Raw genomic sequence first — 22,127 nt, 5'->3', positions numbered from 1 at the left:
CTCCAGTACTTTGTGTCCTTTTTGTTTAAACCTGCATCTGCAGTTCCTTGTTTCTACATCTAATATACCAGATCCTTGTGTCTGAGAAAGGATCCCAACTCAAAATGTCTTCTCTCCATGTCCTTCAGAGATGCTGCCTAACCCACAGAGTTACTCCAGCACTTTCCAGATTCCAGCTTCTGCAGTTCCTTGGTGTCTCAAATATACCAAGGTATATCCTCTGCATTGATGCAAGAAATATCCAGATGTTGAAAGGAACATTTCACCCTGTGCATAACAATAGCAAATTGCTGCCTATGCAAATATTAAATCCACTGATACACATTCTGTAGCAGAGCCAATGCTGTCTCTTAATTGATACAACCTGTTCTTTTGCTATTTTTTTAACCCTGGGATGATAACACCCGGAATTAAAAGTGTTTAATTGGGTGATCACAGCTGGTGGTTCTGGTGAAAACAGGTGTACAGCTGGAATCTATCCCAGCGTGTTCCAGTCTTTGATGCTCGTAAAGGTCGGCAAGGGCATAGAGAATGACCTGCAGGATTTACCCTGGATTTAGGGGCCAGATGCACTTCATAACGAGTATATTTTGCACAGCTCCACGCATTGAGATAGGGTTTCCAGACTCTTTTAAGAAGGAAAGTGAAATGTCTTTTAACTTCGTTCCAATAAATGACCATATTTTTTACATAATTTGCCATTTATTGGTGTAGTAAACACTATTACTCGGTAATCCCTTACTCGGTTGTAGCGATCAATCGACATTAACAGACACCATTCCCCCCCCCCCGCCCTTCCCTATGGTCCGTTATAACGAGGGTTTACTGTATTGATATTGATTTATTATTGTCACGTGTACTGATATCCAGTGAAAAACTTTAGATGTTATTGAAATAGTTCTATTTATTGGATTTATTATGTTTCAAATGCTTCTGATTATCAAAGACATTTGGAAATAGTTTAAAGAATTACGATATGAGCTGCTGGAAGGCCACGGGAGAGGTTTGTAGGTAGGGCCCTAATTTCCACTACTTGCCACTCACTTAGAATCATTGAAACATAGACAATAGGTGCAGGAGTAGGCCATTTGTCCCTTCGAGCAAGCACCGCCATTCAATATGATCATGGCTGATCATCCAAAATCAGTACCCCATTCCTGCTTCTCCCCATATCCCTTGATTCCGTTAGCCCTAAGAACTAAATTTAACTCTCTCTTGAATACTTGCCACTGATGGACAGCTCCACCACACTGGATGGCCCAGGACAAGTGATGCTGGCTGCCAGTAGCCTCACGACTCAAATGCTAAGTGGGGCCAAGGGGATAACCACAAGCAGTAACTGCGAGGTGCCGCCTGCGGCCAGTGGAATCGAGTATACTTCTGTTTAGTTTATTATAGTCACCTGTACCAAGGTACAGCGAAAAGCTTTTTGTTGCATGCTATCCAGTCAGCAAAAATGACTATACATGACCATACAAGCCATCCATGGTGTACAGATACAAGATAAGGGTATAACATTCAGTGCACGATAAAGTCAAGTAAAGTCCGATTTAAAATAGTTCAAAGGTCTCCAATGAGGTAGATAGTAGTTCAGGCCCACTCTCTAGATAGTGATAGGATGGTTCAGTTGCCTGGTAACAGCTAGGAAGAAACTGGCCCTGCATATGTGTTTTCAAAGTTTTGTACCTCTTGCCTGATGGGTGAGCAGGGAGTAGGGAGGTCATAAGGTGATAGGAGTAGAATTAGGTCATTTGGCCCATCGAGTCTACTCTGCCATTCAATCATGACTGATCTATTTCGCCCTCCCAACCCCATTCTCCTGCCTTCTCCCCATAATCTGACACGTGTACTAATCAAGAATCTATCTATCTCTGCCTTATAAATATCCACTGACTTCCACAATTCACCACCCTCTGACTAAAGAAATTTCTCCTCATCTCCTTCCTAAAAGAACGTCCTTTAATTCGGCGGCTATGACCTCTAGTCCTAGACTCTCCCACTAGTGGAAAAATCCTCTCCACATCCACTCTATCCAAGCCTTTCATTATTCTGTAGGTTTCAATGAGGTGGCCCCTCATTCTTCTAAACTCCAGCGAGTACAGGCCCGGTGCCGACAAACGCTCATCATAGGTTAACCTACTCATTCCTTGGATCATTCTTATAAACCTCCTCTGGACCCTCTCCAGAGCCAGCATATCCTTCCTCAAATACGGTGCCCAAAATTGCCCACAATATTCCAAATGTGACCTTACCAGCACCTTATAGGTCCTCAGCATTACATCCCTTGGAATGAACTGGGAGTGACCAGTGTGAGACTGGTCCTTCATTATGATGGTCTATCCGTGGTAGCGTGAAGTGTAGATGGAATCTATGATAGGGAGGTTGGTTTGTGTCATGGATCTGGGCTGCAACTCACTGCAATTTATTGTGTTCTTGGACGGGGCTGTACCCAAACCATGCTGTGATGCATCCCGATAAAATCCTTTCTACGGCGCATCTGTAGAAGATGCCCCAAAAAGATCGACAAACAGAAAGCAGGAGAAAATAAATCTATAACTGCTCTGGTTTCTTTCCACATTCCAAAGACGTGCAGGTTTGTAGGTTCATGGGCTCTGTAAATTGCCCCCAGTGTATAGGATAGAACTGGTGTGCAAAATTAGAGCACATGTTATTGGGGGTAGGGTATTGACATGGATAGAGAACTGATTGGCAGACAGGAAGCAAAGAGTAGGAATTAACGGGTCCTTTTCAGAATGGCAGGCAGTGACTAGTGGGGTGCCGCAAAGCTCGGTGCTGGGACCCCAGTTATTTACAATATATATTAATGATTTAGACGAGGGAATTAAATGTGACATCTCCAAGTTTGCAGATAACACAAAGCTGGGTAGCAGTGTGAGCTGCGAGGAGGATGCTATGAGGCTGTAGGGTGTCTTGGATAGGTTGGATGAGTGGGCAGATGCAGTATAATGTGGATAAATGTGAGATTATCCACTTTGGTGGCAAGAACAGGATGGCAGATTATTATCTGAATGGTGTCAGATTAGGAAAAGGGGAGGTGCCACAAGACCTGGGTGTGCTTGTACATCATACACTGAAAGTAAGCATGCAGGTACAGCAGGCAGTGAAGAAAGCTAATGACCTGTTGGCCTTCATTGCGAGAGGATTTGAGTTGAGGAGCAAGGAAATCTTACAGCAGTTGTGTAGGGTCCTGATGAGACCGCACCTGGAATATTGTGAGCAATATTGGTCTCCTAATTTGAGGGAGGACATTATTGCTATTGAGGGAATGCAACGTAGGTTCACAAGGTTAATTCCTGGGATGGCAGGACTGACATCATAAAAGAATGGGTCGATCGGGCTTGTATTCAGTGGAATTTGTAAGGATGAGAGGAGATCTCATAGAAACATATAAAATTCTTAAAGGATTGGACAGGCTAAATGCAGGAAATATGTTCCCGATGTTGGGGGAGTCTAGAACCAGGGGTCACAGTTTAAGAATAAGGGGTAGGCCATTTAGGACTGAGATGAGGAAATACTTTTTCACCCAGAGAGTTGTGAATCTGTGGAATTCTCTGCCATGGAAGGCAGTGGTGGCCAATTCACTGAATGTTTTCAACAGGTAGTTAGATTTAGCTCTTAGGGCTAAAGGAATCTAGGGATTTGGGGAAAAAGCAGGAACAAGGTACTGATTTTAGATGATCAGCCATGATCATATTGAATGGCAGTGCTGGCTCGAAGGGCCGAATGGCCTAGGCTATTCCTGCACCTATTATTCTATGTTTCTTTGTATATAGGTGATTGCAAACTATACATTGGATGCAGAAAAGATAAAAAGATTCCTGAAAGTATTTGGAACAATGCTCCTGCTGGAGAATCATTTTGTAAATAAACCACAAAATGATATTGCATTCGGTGTTAGATTTGCAAAGAAGCATCACAAACCCACATTTGTAATCATCTATAATGTGAACCTTGAAAGCTTCAAATATAAATTGCTTTCCGTGAACTATCAATGGGTATATCTACTGGCAAACTATGAGAAGTAAATTAAGATTTTTATTATCATAAAAATTTGTATCTCATCCATTGAAAAATGAAGGCTCTACTTATATACAGCAAGTAGGGGGGCTGGAACGCATTGCCAGGGGTGGTGGTGGAGGAAGATACGATAATGGTGTTTATGAGGCTTTTAGATAGGCACATGGAAGTGCAGGGAATTGAGGGATATGGATCATGTACAGGCAGATGAGATCAATTTAACTTGGCATCATGTTTGGCATAACATTGTGGGCTGAAGGGCCTGTGCTGTACTGTTCAATCTTCTTGCATCGTTAAAAGAACAATTGAAGTAAAAAACAATATCAAGAGAGAGAGAGACGAGACTGCAGGTGCCCAACTCCAGAGCAAAAACCAAACTGCTAGTGGAACTCAGCTGGTCGAGCAGTATCCGTGTTGGAAAAGGAGTTGTTGATGTTTCAAGATCAAATTGTGTGTACAAATGCAAGGAGAATTGGAAATGTCTGAATAGGAGAGATGTGAAGGACAAGAAAGGGATAAATTAATGAACTGGTAAAAGAGCCATTTAAAAACACGTAAACTATATTGAATCTTACAACAAAACCTTTAACAAGTTGACGGCATGGTGGTGCAGCGGTAGAGCCACTGCTCTGCAGGGCGACAGACCTGGGTTCGATCCTAACTATGGGTGCTTGTCTGTACAGAGTTTGTACCTTCTCCCCGTAACCTGCGAGGGTTTGCTCCGAGATCTTCTGTTGCTTCCCACACTCCAAAGGCTTATAGGTTTGTAGATTAATTGGCTTGGCATAAATGTAAAATGTAAAATTGTCCCTAGAGTGTGTGTAGGGCAGTGTTAATGTGCGGGGATCGCTGGTCAGTGCGGACTCGGTCGGCCGAAGGGCCTATTTCATCGCTGTATCTCAAAACTAAACTAAACTAAATTAAGTATACTAAGAGAAAGGTTGTGGTAAGGAGGAATGTGAACCATGAAAGATAGCTCCCAGTGAAATATTAGTTTTAGTTTAGTCTAGTTTTATATTGTCACGTTTATCGAGGTACAGTGAAAAGCTTTTAGTTTGTAGAGATATAGTGTCGAAACAGGTCCTTTGGCCCATGGCTTCACGCCAACCAGCGATTGCCTGTACGCTAATTCTACCCTACACAAGGGATAATTTATAGAAGCCAATTAACATACAAACCTGCACTTCTTGGGAATGTGGGAGAAAACCCACCTGGTCATGGAGAATGTGCAAACTCCATTCAGACAGCACCGGTAATAAGCATTGAGCCCAGTTCTCTGATGCTGCAAAGCAGCAACTCTATCACTACACCACTGTTCTGATTTTTACTGTGCCACTGTGCCGCCCTTACAATGTTCTTTTTTCTAATCCATAAGAAAATGAAAATGTCTGCATTCTATCTAGACAAAGGAAAAACATATATTAATGAATTACTGTCAAAGACAAAATCCTACAATTTTCTGCACTCAGAAGGACAAGGCAGCAGAACCATGAGATTGGCACCGTACATGAATTTCACTCTGACTCACATAAACTTACCTGGAGCACTATAGTTGTTGCTTCATTGCCGCTGGATGCAAGTCCTGAAATCCGTTACCCAACAGCACTTTGGAAGTATCATCACTGCATGGATGACAGTAGTTCAAGAAGGCAGCGCACCACTCTGTTCTCAGATTCAATTAGAAATGTCAGGAAATATTCAACAGCTTGACATTAGCACCCATAACCTATGAATGGATATAAACGCTTGTTTAAATAAGGCTTTCTATCCATCTATGCAGTAAAGAAGAGTAAAATGACAGTAAAGAAGGGTAAAAGGTTTGAAATGACTAGAGTATGGAGCAAGTTACTGTATACAAGTTTGTGTGATAATGGCACATAGAAATCTTGAGCAATTTTTTATGTTGTTCCCTTTCTCACTTCAGCAACGAGAAAAAAATCAGATGTTTGACCTGCTCATACTTAAATTATTAAATAGTAACTGGATATGATTTCTGAATGGTAATGCTGCAAATAAACCATGAGACAACTGCCAACCGAGAAATATCTGTAATGATTGTTGCTAAATATCCCCTGCGATGCACATGTGTCATTGTTTGAATCATTCATTAAAAATTATTAGACAATGACCATTGCCACCTCCATAATAGTTACAGATTTAAAATAATCCTGAGCGGGATGCTGTTTATAAATTAAGAAATGGCTACATTTCATTCACAGAAACCCATGTTTTCGTTTTGAACACATTTTTATCCATATGGAAAACATTCAATTTAATATTTCACTGCTAACCTTTTGCAGGAATGCATTTCTGTGGTGGCTGAAATGTTAATGATAAAATAAATCAGATTTGCCAGGTAGAGCAATCCTAGTCTACAGTACAATGCCATTAATCGTGGTAGATTAGTTCAGGAGCACTTCTTTGTGGGGTTTATCCGAATAAACTCTTACTAGTCGGCAGTGTGTCTCGGTATATTTGGATAAACTAGTTCTGCTAAGGAGTGTGGGTTATCAGTGTAGAGCAAGTCCTGAGTAAGAGTGTGGAATTAGTCATAGAAAATGGAGAAAATGGCAGAGATTTGAAATAATTATTTTGGATCCGTTTTCATAAAGGACAATTCAATGACAACGACAAGGGCTATGGAAGGAAGAAACTTAAATAAACATCACCAGAGAAAAAGTAATAGTTGGTACACCATTGGTCACAGACATTCATTCAGAAAAACATTCTTCCACTGTTACCCTCGTCCTCCTAGCTTCATGCCAATTTTCAATATAATTAGGCATCTTATCTTGGATCCTGTGTGCTTTGACCCTCTGGATCAGTCTGCCATGTGGGATCTTATCAACTGCCTTAGTAAGGTCCATATAAACAATGTCTACCACCCTGCCATCAACAGCAATCTTCTCAGCTCCCTCTTCAAAACACTTTATCAAATTAGTGAGACAGGATTTCCCTCGCACAAAACCCAACTGACTATCCCTGATCTGCCCTTGTCTTTTCAAATGTGCATGTGTCTTCTCCCGTAGAAATGATATTTTACTGATTTAAGACTCACTGGCCCGTAGTTGCCTGGCTAATCCCTGCTGCCTGTTTGGTTAATTAACAGAAAACAGTGAAACAGGATAAATGGGACATTTTCTGAATTGGTATACGGTAGCTAGAGAGAAGCCATAGGGAATCTAGATTGATAACTTGAAAAATAAATTGAGTTGTCCTATTCCAATATTTGCAAACTATAATTGATAGGTAAAGAGGGAAGACAAGAAGCTGACAGATGAAGTATGATGGAGATAATGTAAGATTATCCAATTTGGTAGGAAGAATGAAAAGCAAATTATTACAAATCCGGGAGTCCAAGTATTTGAAATAAGAGGAGTTGGTGTGCAAATAATTATGAATGAATGAATTGATAAATTATGAATGAATGGATGAATGAATGATACTTTATTATCACATGTACCTAGGTACAGTGAAATGCTTTGTGTTGCATATAACGTAGGCTGTACACAAGTGTTGCCACGTTTTAATACCGAAAAAGTTACAAAAGTACCGAACAGTTCTATCTACTGCCTGCTACTTATTTCCCACTTGGTAATAGCCCCCCCCCCCCCCCCCCCCCCCCCCCAGCTGGATCCCCATTCATCAGTGGACCCCGAGAAAATACATTTATCAAGGCAAATAGAATTGGGGCTTTATTGCAAGGGGTAAGGAGTATAAAAGTAGGGAGGATATGGATGCTCATGGAATATTGCATACAGTTTTAGTCACTTTTCAGTGAGGAAGAGTGTGCTTGCACTGAAGTTTCATGGTGTTGATGCTACTGCTGCATTACTGTGCTGGCGTGGAGAAGGTGTTGGTGAGCTGTCTTCTTGAACCGCTGAGATGTGGGTAAAACACAATGCGATTAGGGCGGGAATTCCAAGATTTTGACCCAGACACAATGAGAGAACAGCAATTATGAGGATTGCGCAGGAGAGAGGACCAAATGTTAGTTCAGCCATGCCTTTTGAATGGCAGGATATGCTTTGCAGTCCATGGGGTCAATACCTGCTCCTTTTTCCTATGTTCTTCTAATCTCTACACTTCATTCAACCTACCATTTTTCTTTATTCATTTATACATCCTCAGGGTCATTCTTCGTTTTATACCTGTACCAACCTCGTCTATTTTCTCTCATTCTCTCACCGCTTTTGTTATCTAATGAATCCCACCAACACATGATCATAATTCCCAGCCGTGTGTTCTTTTCCCACAACTACATTCCCTCGCTTTGTACTTACATAAAGGCTGAGCATATTCCACTTCCAATGGAAGATTCATTTCCTATAGCTTTGAATGTCTTTTTTTAATGGCTTCAATATCCATATTAAAAGAGAGATGTTTCAGCAATTACACTGTTTTATAAAAAAAAGTGCTCTGTGTTTAATGGGCATAAATTAAGGTTTGATGGTTTCGATCCTTAATGATCATAACATCAGCAAGCTAATGAGAGGCTAAAACAAGATCGATGGTCTACATTCAGTACTTTCATCGGCATTGACTCTTTGCACTGATTCCTGCTGGTTTTACAAGCTTTATGTGAGTTCTACTTAACCTCATAACGATTGAAGACAAATCTTCAAACCCAGCGATTTTCAGGAATATCAGATATTTTCGTGACCTAGAAATTTCCAGCTCAGGAGTTTGCTGTTCTCAGAATAAATGGGATTACCTTGAATGTGATATTAATATACTCGATGGAAGAAAGGTTAAGCCAGTCAGGTCGTTAAAGCCAATCCACTGTTGAGCAAGACAATGATAATCCGACAACTCACACCCAAGTTCCACCTCACTGTAGGATTCCTTGACTATACATTATGGGCCAGAAATAAACTATTGATCTCAACCTTGACTATACTCATCAGTTGGGCATTCATACTGGGTGGCGCAGCGGCAGAGTTGCTGCCTTACAGCACCCAGGTTCGATCCTGATTACGGGTTCTGTCTGTACGGAGTTTGTACATTCTCCCTGTGACCGTGTGCGTTTTCTTCTGGGGTGCTCTGTTTTCCTTTACCCTATCTATTCCTCGCATGATCTTATATTGGCATTATGTTTGGCACAAACATTATGGGCCAAAGGCCCTGTTCCTGTTCCTGTTCCTAGCAAGCCTGCATCAACATGGATGGATCTCTACAAAGCTGAGGCCACGCGCCAACTCTCGGACACCTCCTCCTACTTACCCCAGGACCATGACCCCACTGACGAGCACCAGGCTACCATCTCCAGCACCATCACCGACTTCATCAACTCCAATGCCCTACCCGACCGAGCCTCCAACCTCATCGTTCCCCAGCCCCACACGGCCCGATTTTACCTTCTCCCCAAAATCCACAAACCTGACTGTCCCGGAATACCCATTGTCTCTGCCTGTTCGTGCCCCACCGAACTCATTTCCAAATACCTTGACTCCATCCTATCCCCCTTGGTTAAATCCCTCCCTACCTATATTCAAGACACCTCAGACACTCTCCGTCGTCTCCGCGCATTCCATTCTCTAGGCCCTCACTCCCTCATCTTCACCATGGACGTCCAGTCACTCTACACCTCCATCCCCCACCAGGATGGTCTCAAAGCCCTCCAGTTCTTCCTCGACCAGAGAAGCAACCTATACCCAGCCACTGACACTCTCCTCCGCCTAGCGGAGCTGGTCCTTACCCTCAATAACTTCGCGTTCGACTCCTCCCATTTCCTCCAAATACAAGGCGTAGCTATGGGCACATGCATGGGCCCCAGCTACGCCTGCCTATTTGTCGGTTACGTCGAGCAATCCCTGTTCAATACATACCAGGGCCCCATCCCCGACCTCTACCTCCGCTACATCGACGACTGCTTTGGTGCCACCTCCTGCACCCGCACACAACTGACTGACTTCATCCACTTCACCACTAACTTCCATCCGGCACTCAAATACACCTGGACCATTTCCGACACTTCCCTACCATTCCTTGACCTCACTATCTCCATTGCAGGTGATAGACTTGTGACCGACATCCACTATAAACCCACTGACTCCCATGGCTATCTGGACTACACTTCTTCCCACCCTGCTTCCTGTAAGGACTCCATCCCCTACTCCCAATTCCTCCGTCTACGCCGCATCTGCTCCAAGGATGAGGTGTTCCACACCAGGACATCTGAAATGTCCTCATTATTCAGGGAACGGGGGTTCCCCTCCTCCACCATAGATGAGGCTCACACCAGGGTCTCTTCCATACCCCGCAACACTGCTTTCTCTCCCCATCCCCCGCACTCGCAACAAGGGCAGAGTCCCCCTAGTCCTCACCTTTCACCCCACCAGCCGTCACATACAAAAAGTAATCCTCCGTCAGTTTCGCCACCTCCAACGTGACCCCACCACTCGCCACATCTTCCCATCTCCCCCCATATCTGCCTTCCGCAAAGACCGCTCCCTCCATAACTCCCTTGTCAATTCTTCCCTTCCCTCTCGTACCACCCCCTCCCCAGGCACTTTCCCTTGCAACTGCAAGAGATGCAACACTTGTCCCTTTACCTCCCCCCTCGACTCCGTTCAAGGACCCAAGCAGTCGTTCCAGGTGCGACAGAGGTTTACCTGCATCTCCTCCAACCTCATCTATTGCATCCGCTGCTCTAGATGTCAGCAGATCTATATCGGTGAGACCAAGCGGAGGTTGGGCGATCGTTTCGCCGAACACCTCCGCTCGGTCTGCAATAACCAAGCTGACCTCCCGGTGGCTCAGCACTTCAACTCCCCCTCCCACTCCATCTCCGGCCTCTCTGTCCTGGGTCTCCTCCATGGCCACAGCGAGCAGCACCGGAAATTGGAGGAACAGCACCTCATATTCCGCTTGGGGAGTCTGCATCCTGGGGGCATGAACATCGAATTCTCCCAATTCTGTTAGTCCTTGCTATCTCCTCCCCTTCCTCAGTCCCCCTGCTGTCTCCTCCCATCCCCTAGCCTTCGGGCTCCTCCTCCTTTTTCCTTTCTTGTCCCCGCCCCCCCCACCCCGATCAGTCTGAAGAAGGGTTTCGGCCCGAAACGTTGCCTATTTCCTTCGCTCCATAGATGCTGCTGCACCCGCTGAGTTTCTCCAGATTTTTTGTGTACCTTCAACATGGAAGGAGTTGATCTCCTTAAGAAGCATGATGTTAACATTGGTTCAGTCTGAGAAGATGTTGTTTCAAATTTTGTCCTGTTTATTTTTCAGTGCCTACCAAGTCATTGTGGAAGAAGAGCGCCCGCATCGGACAAAGAAAGCCACAGACCTTCTCGACTGCTACTTTGTTCCCATCGCCTACCAGAACATCTCTGTTTCAGACTCTCCGTATTACTTTGCAGCAGAATTTCCACCTACAGCCCTCAAGGTGGCCCAGCCATTTGCCATTGGAGATAACAAGACGTACGGAGGCTACTGGAATCCGCCACTTCTCCCCCATAAGAGTTACAGCATTTATTTTCAAGCAGTGAGCAAAGCTAATGGGGTAAGTGTCCTTATAGAGTCATAGAGTGATTCAGTGTGGAAACAGACCCTTCAGCCCAACTTGCCACGCCGGCCAACATATTCTATCTACACTGGTCCCACCTGCCTGTGTTTGACCCATATCCACTAAACCTGTCTGATTCATGTACCTGTCTATTTATTTCTTAAACTTTGTGATAATCCCTGCCTCAACTACCTTCGCCGGCAGTTCGTTCCATACACCCACCACCCTTTGTGTGAGAAAGTTACCCCTCAGATCACTATTAAATCTTTTCCGCTTCGCCTTAAACATATGTCCTTTAATTCTGGGCTAGGGATTCAGTACATGTACCCAATCTATTCCCCTCGTGATTTTATACATCTCTATAAGATCACCCATCATCCTCCTGCACTCCAAAGAATAGATTTCCAGCCTGCTTAACCTCTCCCAATACCTCAGATCCTCGAGTCCTGGCAACATCCTCGTAAATCTTTGTACCCTTTCCAACTTGCCAACCATCTGCAACTATTAGGTGTTAATAAATTACCCACTGATACCCTGATAGTGGGCCCTTAATGTTTGCCTATTGGTTTCCTCAAAAAATCTCTGTCTCTGTCTCTGTTTAAAAGCCTTATTCATTCATTCCATGATTTTGGTTGTCCTTGGACAATTTAATGGGTGCTTTTAACATCAACTGAAGAGTTTGTGAGGTTGAGGCTCCAAATCTGCCTCTATATTTGTTCCTGTGCCTCCCTTCTATTGGAAGTCCTATAGTATATCCCCACTATACTAATTGCATCTTTCTTAAATTGTGCAGCAGATTCTCTCAGTTAGGATTTCCATAGAGCAACGGAGTTTGTTGTGGTCACCAAGCTTGATTGGCCAGTGAATTGTTTAATCATCTCAATTCTGGTCGGCTCTGGCACAATATATAGTTATTTTTATCTAACAATAATTCCGGGCTATTAAGTGTCTTTGGTCAAAGACTTCCAAGATGCAATCATGTCAATCTCACACATCGTTATGGTAGCCACACAGGAGCACATAACAATCCAGGTATTATTCCTAGTCTTTCCCTTGCGATCAAGATGACTTTCTCCCAGTCTGGGTTCATTGGTTTGGAGTTGGCCAATAAAGCTGAATTGAGAACCATAGACTCCTTTTCACATGCCCAAGAACGAAGGAGATTACGAAGTGTCATGGACACTACCCGGTCCATCATGGGTACTGACCTCCCCACCATCGAATGGATCTACAGGAGTCGCTGCCTCAAAAAGATAGCTAGAATCATTGGAAACTCACACCACTCTAACCACGCTCTCATTTCACTCCAACCATTGGAAGGAAGATATACGAGTGCGGCCTCCAGGTTCAAAAATAGCTTCCTCCCAACACCTATCAAGCTCTTGAACATGACATGACACGACACTAACTCATCTTTGGCCTATCTTTCCGTGCACAAGGAAATTTGGGCTATTTTGCAGAAGTACAGGTGCACAACCTTTTATCCGAAAGCCTTGGGACCAGACACTTTTCGTAATTCAGAATTTGTCGGTCTTCGGAATGGAAATTTTTCAGCGTAGATTTTAATGGCTGGCTCAGTGGTAGAGTGCTCGGCTCATATCCGCAAGGTCGCGAGTTTGCGCCTTGATCCTGGCAGTTACTCGATCGCGAGTTTGAGTCTTCAATGTCGTTTTTTCTTGCAGAATAAATGTTTGTATGAAATACAGTGTAGGAGAAGTGTACTGACTGTGTGGGCAGAACTTTGGAAGTGATTGCCCACCAGTCTAAAAAGCCGCTGTGTCTCCCTGTCCCTGGGATAACAGGGGGCGATCAAACAGCACAATACCCCCCTCCCCCTCCAGAGGATGCCGCTCCCCGATGGGCCGCTACCAAAGATCATAGAGGTGCTCCTCTGTGATCTTTGGCCGCTACAGCCCGAGCTGCGCCCCCTCATCCGCCACCCCAAGAACAAGACGTACCTTGCACACCATCAGCTTCTGCCCCTACGTGTTCCTCTGGAGTTGGAGCGGGGCTGGGCTGGAGTTGCTGCTGGCTGTGGGTCTCTGGGATCTCCATGCTTGCAGTGGGCCTGGAGGTCGGTGGGCGGCGGTGGGAGCTGTGGAGCTGTGGACCTACCTCCGTGGAGCTAGCCAGCTTCGGAGCGTGGAGAGTTGCGGGGGCGAGCTGCTGCGACCCGACTCCGGTGGATGGTGACACCGGGAGCTCGCCGGTCTCCGGTGGGAGACTGCTTTGCGGGGCACCGGCAGCGGCGACTTCTCCCGCCCGAATTACGGGGTTGAGAGCAAAGATCATAGAGGTTGAGAGTGACCTGGAGGGGGGCCTTACAACGCCCGGCGCGGCTGTAAATTGCCGCGGACTTGCTAGCGCCCGCCGGGTGCTCCAACATCAAGACCCGGGGCAGGGCCCTACATCTCCCGTCGTGGCTTTGAGTGGCCGCTCCCCGATGGGCCCCTACGACGCCCCGAGCTGCGCCCCGTCATCCGCAACCCAGGTTCCTCTGTAGTTGGAACGAGGCTTGGCTAGAGTTGCTGCTGGCTATGGGTCTCTGGGATTCTCCGTGCTTGCGGTGGGCCTGGGGGTCGGTGTCCCGTTGGTCCTGACGTCTCCGGTGACTGGCACGCCGACGGAACAGTGCAAAGACCCCGCGCCGGTGCAATGGGCGGGGAGCTGGAGAGGGGAGGGAAGGGGTCACACACATGGCCGGGAAGCAGAGGGGTGTAGGTGGGGTGAAACTGAAGGTAGCGACAATCTGCTGCTGCCTGCCCCGCTGAGTTAAAAAGTTCCCACGCAAGACTCACGAAACACTGTATATCGTGAGTCTACCGTGGGAACTTTTTAACTCAGCGGGCAGGCAGCAGCATATTGTCAATTATTAACCCTCCCGCGCAATATACCCTCATCTTCTCTTTTATGAATGGGGATTTAGTTCCCCTTTCTTCGAGGACCGACCGGAGGTTCCGCTGTCACCTCTGCGGGCCGCCCTCGGTGAACGTTTTCAAGGACCTTTCTTCAAGGACCGAAAAAATGGCCGCTATTCGGAGGTTTTCGTTATTTGGATCTTCGGATAAAAGGTTGTGCACCTTGGAGTTATAAATTATTGAAGTTTTGTTTATTCAGTATTATTAGTGCATTGTGTTTATGGGGCCTGTTATGTTGCTGCAAGTAAGAAATCCATTGTTTCGTTACCGGTACCTGTGACAATTAAAAACTCTTGACTCTTAACTCTCTTGAGATAAGGTTCTGGGGCAGGCTGGTGACTATGTGAGGTTGTGCATCCTTCCACGTACAAAGCATGGCTTGTTTGTGCTTCCGATGCATAGCCTAGATGCTTCCAATACCATCCCAAATGTTGGAGAGGTTTATGCCATTGGGGTCCTTCTCACAACACAATACTTGGAGCGTGGCCTTGTCACAACAAATACCCAGTTTTGTTGGGGAGACAAGCAAGAGATGCCATGGCAATGCTCAAAGTCCTAGCACAGATACTGGTTAGATTGTATCATCACCCTTGTGAGGGAACAGAAATATGTCTGCATCTCTTGCACCATACAGGACTAACCACCAATATAATCCTCCTTTTATCTTGATGAACATGGCCCCATAAGAATCAGCATCAACAGAATATTTGCTGCATAAAGTTCAATACCAAGCATTGTTTTATCTAACAGTGATTCACAATAAATCTGTGAGCTCTACACCTACAAGAGCCACTATCTGTTCACTGTGCAGGAATCAGTGACTTCATGTGCCACCTCAAAACCCATAAAATCAGATTGAAAAAAGACTATGCTTGAACCCATGGGACTATCTAAGGTTAAGAACAGCATTGTTACGTACTCCATTGTGGCCATTGCTACAATATGGCTTGCCATGATGTCTGCCATAATTGGAACGAGTGAAGAGACTTTGTATCGAGAGAGGGATCTCACTGCTATCAACCACAGGGCACTCCTTAATTGTCCCATTATAGTGAGTGATGAATCACAATGTGGACTCTATCTGGAGGCCACGTGGACACGATATTTAATATGTGATAACTCCATGAAATGCAGGGAGCTGCACTGGCCACTATACAATGGCTTTTTCTTTCAAATTCTCCAAGGCCTTTTTATCGATTAAGAGGCACCAGGGAATGCATAGCAATGTATATAAAGGTGGAAGATAATACACATGAGCCTGACTACTTCATCTGTGGCTGCTAATATATTAACCACCCAATTTTTTTCTTTTCATTTACATCAACTTCAACCGAGTTCCACGGTGGGGTGAAATGGGAACTAGGAAACTTAACTGGTAGAGCTGTTGCCTCATAGCACCTGAGTCCTGGGTTCAATCTTGACCTCGGGCACTGCCTGTGTGGAGTTTGCATGTTCTCCCTGTGACTGCGTGGGTTCCCTCTGGATGTCTTGGTTTCCTCCCGCATCCCAAAGATGTGCAGGTTTGTAGGTGTATTGGCCTCTGTAAATTGTCCAGAGTACGCAGGGAGTGTGTGCGAATGTGGGATAACATAGAACCCTTGTGAACAGGTGTTGAATTATCAGCGTGAACTCAGTGGGCCGAGGGACCTGTTTCCATGTCGAACCACGCCGAAATTAAACTAAAATCTGGATTTTCCTTGATTCGGTTTAAGTAAAGAGGAATTATGTGATACATGAAAAGATTCTACACACATTCCAAAGAAGAGGAAAAAGAATTCTTAAAGACAGACTAATTAAAAATCAATGAAGCCTATCTGTTTGGCAGATTAAATATATAGTTATTTGCATCTCCCTTTCCAAATATAAAGGGATAATATTTCCAGAAAATAATTAAAACTCAAAAGCAATTGCTAATCAGCGTTCCCCAGACGTGAAAAAAATATACCGTTCCTTTTGATGCGTTTCTACATAAATAGCTTTGAATTTTATATATGGGAAATAATTTGTGGATGATGTTAATTCCTTTTTACAATTGCGTATCTCTGCCTTGCTTTTGTTATGGAGGCCTGACAGTTACACTGATCTTCATTCATGGGTTGTAAAGTGTTTCGAGGTGTTTTGGTGAAAGGTATATAAATGCAAGTCTTTCAATTTATACATGCCTTCAGTATATTACACGGAACTCAGTGCAGTCCACAATATTTATGGCGACTTGTGCTGGTTGTATTCATGCTGTTTATAAACAGTGGAGAGTCTCTTGTATCCATTTATATTGGCGGAGAATGGTGATGAAGGATATGAGTTTCCCTATGGACTGCATAGCATAGAATCCTTGTCTACGTGAATAAGCCCCAGAGCAACCATGGAGTTGTATTCTATCCTTCACCTGGCTTTTAGATTTTATCATTGTCTGTTCACCATGAGAGCAGATGTAAATCAGCCAGTCACTTTGACAAATAATTCTTATTCTGTCCACAGATAACTTTTGTTTTGTCTTGAAGCTTTAAATCCCCCTCTGACCAACTATTCCATTGAATAGTCAATGTCAGCATATGATGCAGGATCAAGTATCTATTGGATCTGCCCTCTGTACCCTTCTGATCTGAACCTCAATCATTAACTTCAGAACTCAGACACAAACATCGTTTACATACAGCAGCTAATTGCCAGTGTTTCTGAATCAGAAGTTACTGGTATGCAATTTGAAAAGGGATATGTTACCACATTTTAGCTGCAAAAGCATCATTAGTTTGTGCTGCCCTTTTGAGCAAATGACAAGCTTACTGAATTTCTCATTTTGCTTCAACCTTTTCGGACAGTTCTGTGCTTTCTAATTTCTACATTGAACATAGAACAGTCCAGCACAGGAACAGACCCTTCAACCCACAATATCAGCGCTGAACATGATGCTAAATACATCAGCCTGCACATGACCCATGCCCCCCCCATGTCTCTGCATATCCACGTGCCTATCTATTGTGTGGATGCATTTTGGCATGCACATCCATTTTCTTTTCTCCTTGGTCAGACCTCCTGTTGAAGTGTGAAGAGGGTTTCCGACCCAAAACTTCCCTTATTCTTTTTCTTGGGAGATGCTGCCTGACCCGCTGAGTTACACCAGCATTTTGTATCTATCCTCTGTTGCCCAAGCTACTTATAAACAATAATCCGTCTTTTTGCCCAACATTTATTCCGCTGACATTTATTCTTTATATTATAAATGTTCCTTCTCCTCTTTTCCCTTTTCTTCATCGTGTTTACCTAGAATAACTGATAATTTATTGTATGTTGTTGCATCTAACATGTCTGTAACGCAAGTTAGAGTCTCGTTGTGTCGGAAGAAACTGCAGATGCTGGTTTACACAAAAGACAGACACAAAATGCTGGAGTAACTCAACGGGTCAGGCAGCATCACTGGAGAAAAGGAATAGGTGACATTTCATGTCGGGACCCTTCGTCTGATAGTCTGAAGAAAGAGTCTGAAGGGTCTCCACCCAAAACATCACCTAATTCTTTCCTCCAGAGATACTCCAGTGAGATCACACCTGGAGTATTGTGTGCAGTTTTGGTCTCCAAATTTGAGGAAGGACATTCTTGCTATTGAGGGAGTGCAGGGTAGGTTCACAAGGTTAATTCCCGGGATGGTGGGACTGACATATGCTGAGAGAATGGAGCGGCTGGGCTTGTATACTCTGGAATTTGGAAGGATGAGAGGGAATCTTATTGAAACATATAAGATTATTAAGGGTTTGGTCATGCTAGAGGCAGGAAACATGTTCCCCGATGTTGGGGGAGTCCAGAACCAGGGTCCACAGTTTAAGAATAAAGGGTAAGCCACTTAGAATGGAGATGAGGAAACATTTTTTCACACAGAGAGTTGTGAGTCTATGGAATTCTCTGCCTCAGAGGACAGTGGGGGCCGGTTCTCTGGAAATTTTCAAGAGAGAGCTCGATAGGGCTCTTGAAGATAGCGGAGTCAGGGGATATGGGGAGAAGGCAGGAAAGGGGTACTGATTATGGATGATCAGCCATGATCACATTGAATGGCGGTGCTGGCTTGAAGGGCCGTATGGCCTACTCCTGCACCTATTATCTATTGTCTGATTCCTCCACTGATCCCTACAGTGGCCATAATCCAAAGAGGGAACCCATGGCAATTCTCCAAAGCCTATGATTACAAGGGAATGTCATAGTTCTTCTTCATTTACCATCTGGGATGAAATGCAAGGGGAACCTTTGCAATATCTCTTCTCTGTGGATAAAGAGATTCAGCTAGATCTTGTCATACAATGGATTTTTAAAAAGCTAATGGAATGGGTGAAATAGGTTTCATTAATTCCCTGTACTCTTTTGGGCATGGGTTAATCAATTTTCAACATGAAAACAATGTAGGGTCTGTTTCCATGCTGTTTGTGACAAATGTTTTTCTCTATAATTTCTGAATATGTGTTCAAAACAAAATACTTCAAAGCGACAGCTGGTACTTGCCTGTTGCTTTGTAAATTTTCTTTAATGAAGGAAACATTATGAAATACAGTCAAGTAATGGTGTAAATAGAACTGTTTACTTCAGCTGAAGAACAAATATGATGTATTTCCTCTTATTTGCCATATTTGTCATAATGGCTGATATTTGTAATAATCCTTTTCAGGTCAACAGGAAGGATCTTTTCCATTTTGCAGTAAGACCAAGACGGATTTAAATCAGTTCATGGAAGAATTAGGGGAGAGTTAAAGATTTTGTTTTCAGGCAAGCAGTGGTGTGGGTCTGCAATGGACACCCTGCAATGGTAGTGGAGAAAATCCTTCACCACATTTAAAGAGATAGATGAGAAGCCATTACATACATGGATATAGGCTGAGAGTGGGGCAACGAGATCAACCTAAATAGCTCAGCTTAGGTCGCCTGCTAAAGGAAAGAGCCATTAAGCTGGAACATGTGCAGAGAAGATTTAGGAGAATGTTCAAGGGTCTGAGCTGTAGGGAGAGGTTGGTCAACCTTGGACTTTATTCCTTGCAGTTCAGGAGGCTGATGGGTGACCTTATAGTGATGTATAATGATTACAATGGACTAAATTACTTCCTTCTTCTAGTTTTAGTTTTACTTTTTAGTTTTTGAAATACAGCATGGAAATATGCCCTTCGGCCCACCTAGTCTGTGCCGACCAGCGATCACCCATACACTAATTCTATCCTACACACTAGGGACAATGTACAGAAGCCAATTTAATCTACAAGCCTGCAAACCTTTGGACTGTGGGAGGAAACCAGAGCACCCGGAAAAAGCCCACATGGTCACAAGGAAAACGTACAAATTCCATACAGACAGCACTCATAGTCAGGATCGAACCCCAGTCTCTGGCGCTGTAAGGCAGCAACTCTACCACTGCGCCACTGTACCACCGTTCTGTGTGAACGGTAAATAATTTTGCCCATTTATGGTTATTTGGAGGTGCTTTTGTCATGCAACGGAATGGCTTCCTCTTAACATTGCCGTGACAATGCTAAATGCTGAAGCTCAATTGACTTTTGTCTTGGAAAAAAATGTCAGAGATGCTCTGCAGCACTCAAGGTCAATGCGTCGTCGACATGAAAGCTCCTTGCTGCCTTTGCCAATTAATTTCTTCCGTCGTGCAGTTAAATGTTAACTGAAGTATTTATCTAAAATGCCAAGTACATTTCATTCCAATTGTCAGGGACTGGGATACACGTTGAATTTGCTGAGCACTTTTGCTAATAAGCGAGAAAATCACGTAGCTTGACCTCCAAGTGGATCTTTATCAATGGATTGCAAATAGTGATGAAGTTATGTTTACTTTAGCTGAGGATTAAAAATGACATCTTTCCTCTTTATTTGTCACAGGAAACCAAAATTGACTGCGTCCGGGTGGCGACAAAAGGTATGTCTTAGCTGTTCTCCTCTTTTGTTCCACTGTCAGAACATTCCTTTTATTTATGGCTGAAACGGTTTTCCACGTATGTACTACATGCAAAATTCTGGACAGAAATAATTCTGATACAACGCTTTGTTTTTGACATGATTGAAATATTACATTAAAACTTTAACATGTCTCCCATATTTCTTCATTCTGCAACGTAATATTGATCAACATCTTTTTGCTTTCAACATCTTGTATAGGTAACTATTAACGTTTCAACAATCATTCTATTTGAAAGTGCTACTTATTCTAAATCATATTTGGATGTCTGAATGTGATTCTAAAAATTAATGCCATGGCAGTTGTACCTTGTTTATCAGCACTGCTAATCAATTTTCATGTACACTCTGGTATCAGTGAGCCAATGAATTTTAAAATTATTTTTTCTCTGCTTCTATAACTTTTATTGTCCTATATCGATTGAATGTGATTTTATTAGCCCTCAAGCACAATTTTTAAGTTGAAAGACCTGCACTTCGGGATTCTGAAATACCTGTAGATTGCAATTAGAATCCGACAACATTGCGATTGAAACTCAATTCTTAGTTCCAACGTTTCACTAACTCTCTTGAGTTTGCATTGATATTTGTTAGCCTTTAAGTTTAGTGGGTATGATCATAGGCCAGCGTAAAACCAAATCAGGTAGAACATGTAATTGTGCCCCAACACCCTGATGTGCTACATGACCCCAATAGTTAATACAGATTGAATACATCTAGTCTCAGACCAGTCATTGCATTCATTCTGAGGATGTGTGTACATAGCAAGACAGACAAAGGAGAGTCGGTCGATGTTGTTTACCTAGATTTTCAGAAAGCCTTTGATAAGGTGCCACATGGGAGGCTGCTGAGGAAGATGAGAGCCCATGGTATCAGAGGGCAGATACTAGCATGGATATCAGGTTGGCTGGACGGCAGAAGGCAAAGAGCGGCAATAAAAGGGTATTTTTCTGGTTGGCTGCCAGTGACTAGCGGAGTTCCGCAGTGGTCGGTGCTGGGGCCACTGCTCTTCACGTTGTATATTAATGATTTGAATGAGGGGTTTGAAGGCTTTGTGGCCAAGTTTACGGATGATATGAAAATAGGTGGAGGGGCAGGTAGTGTAGAGAAAGCAGGGATTCTGCAGAAAGACTTGGATAGGTTGGGAGAGTGGGCAGGGAAGTGGCAGATGGAATATACTGTAATGTAGCAAAGTGTGGAGTCATGCATTTTGGTAGTAGGAATAAAGGCATTGACTATTTTCTAAATAGGGAGAGAATCTAGAAATCAGAGGTTCAAAGGGTCTTTGGAGTACCGGTGCGGGATTCCCAAATGTTAATCTGCAAGTCGAATCGGTAGAAAAGAAAGCAAACGCAATGCTAGCATTTGTTTCGAGAGAGCTTGTATACAAAACAGGGATGTAATGCTGAGGCTCTATAACACACTGGTCAGGCAGCATTTGAAATATTGTGAGCAATTTTGGGCACCATATCTGAGGAAGGATGTGCTGGCTCTGGAGAGAGTCCAGAGGAGGTTTACAAGAATGATCCCAGGAATCCCAGAAACATATGATGAGCGTTTGTCGGCACTGGGCCTGTACTCGCTGGGGTTTAGAAGAATGAGGGAGGAACTCATTGAAACATACAGAATAGTAAAAGGCTTGGATAGAGTGAATGTGGAGAGGATGTTTCCACTAGTGGGAGACTCTAGGACTAGAGGTCATAGCCTCAGAAGTAAAGGACATTCTT

General features: G+C 43.9%; 1 protein-coding gene across 18 annotated transcripts in view; it reads left to right on the top strand.

Moving 5' to 3' along the window:
• The window catches only part of ptprm (protein tyrosine phosphatase receptor type M), a 940,804-nt gene that overhangs the window by 664,901 nt on the left and 253,776 nt on the right, over positions 1–22,127 (top strand). For all 18 annotated transcript variants that reach the window (XM_033019867.1, XM_033019862.1, XM_033019861.1 and 15 more), the window contains exons 12-13: positions 11,269–11,542; positions 20,326–20,362. In XM_033019867.1, coding sequence (XP_032875758.1) covers positions 11,269–11,542; positions 20,326–20,362 — 311 coding nt within the window. The remainder of the gene's footprint in view (positions 1–11,268; positions 11,543–20,325; positions 20,363–22,127) is intronic.

Source organism: Amblyraja radiata, chromosome 4 (assembly GCF_010909765.2).
Source record: "Amblyraja radiata isolate CabotCenter1 chromosome 4, sAmbRad1.1.pri, whole genome shotgun sequence".
NCBI classification, from domain to species: Eukaryota; Metazoa; Chordata; class Chondrichthyes; order Rajiformes; family Rajidae; genus Amblyraja; species Amblyraja radiata.
The sequence above is the reverse complement of the archived record's forward strand: the minus strand, read 5'-3'. Positions and strand labels throughout refer to the sequence as shown.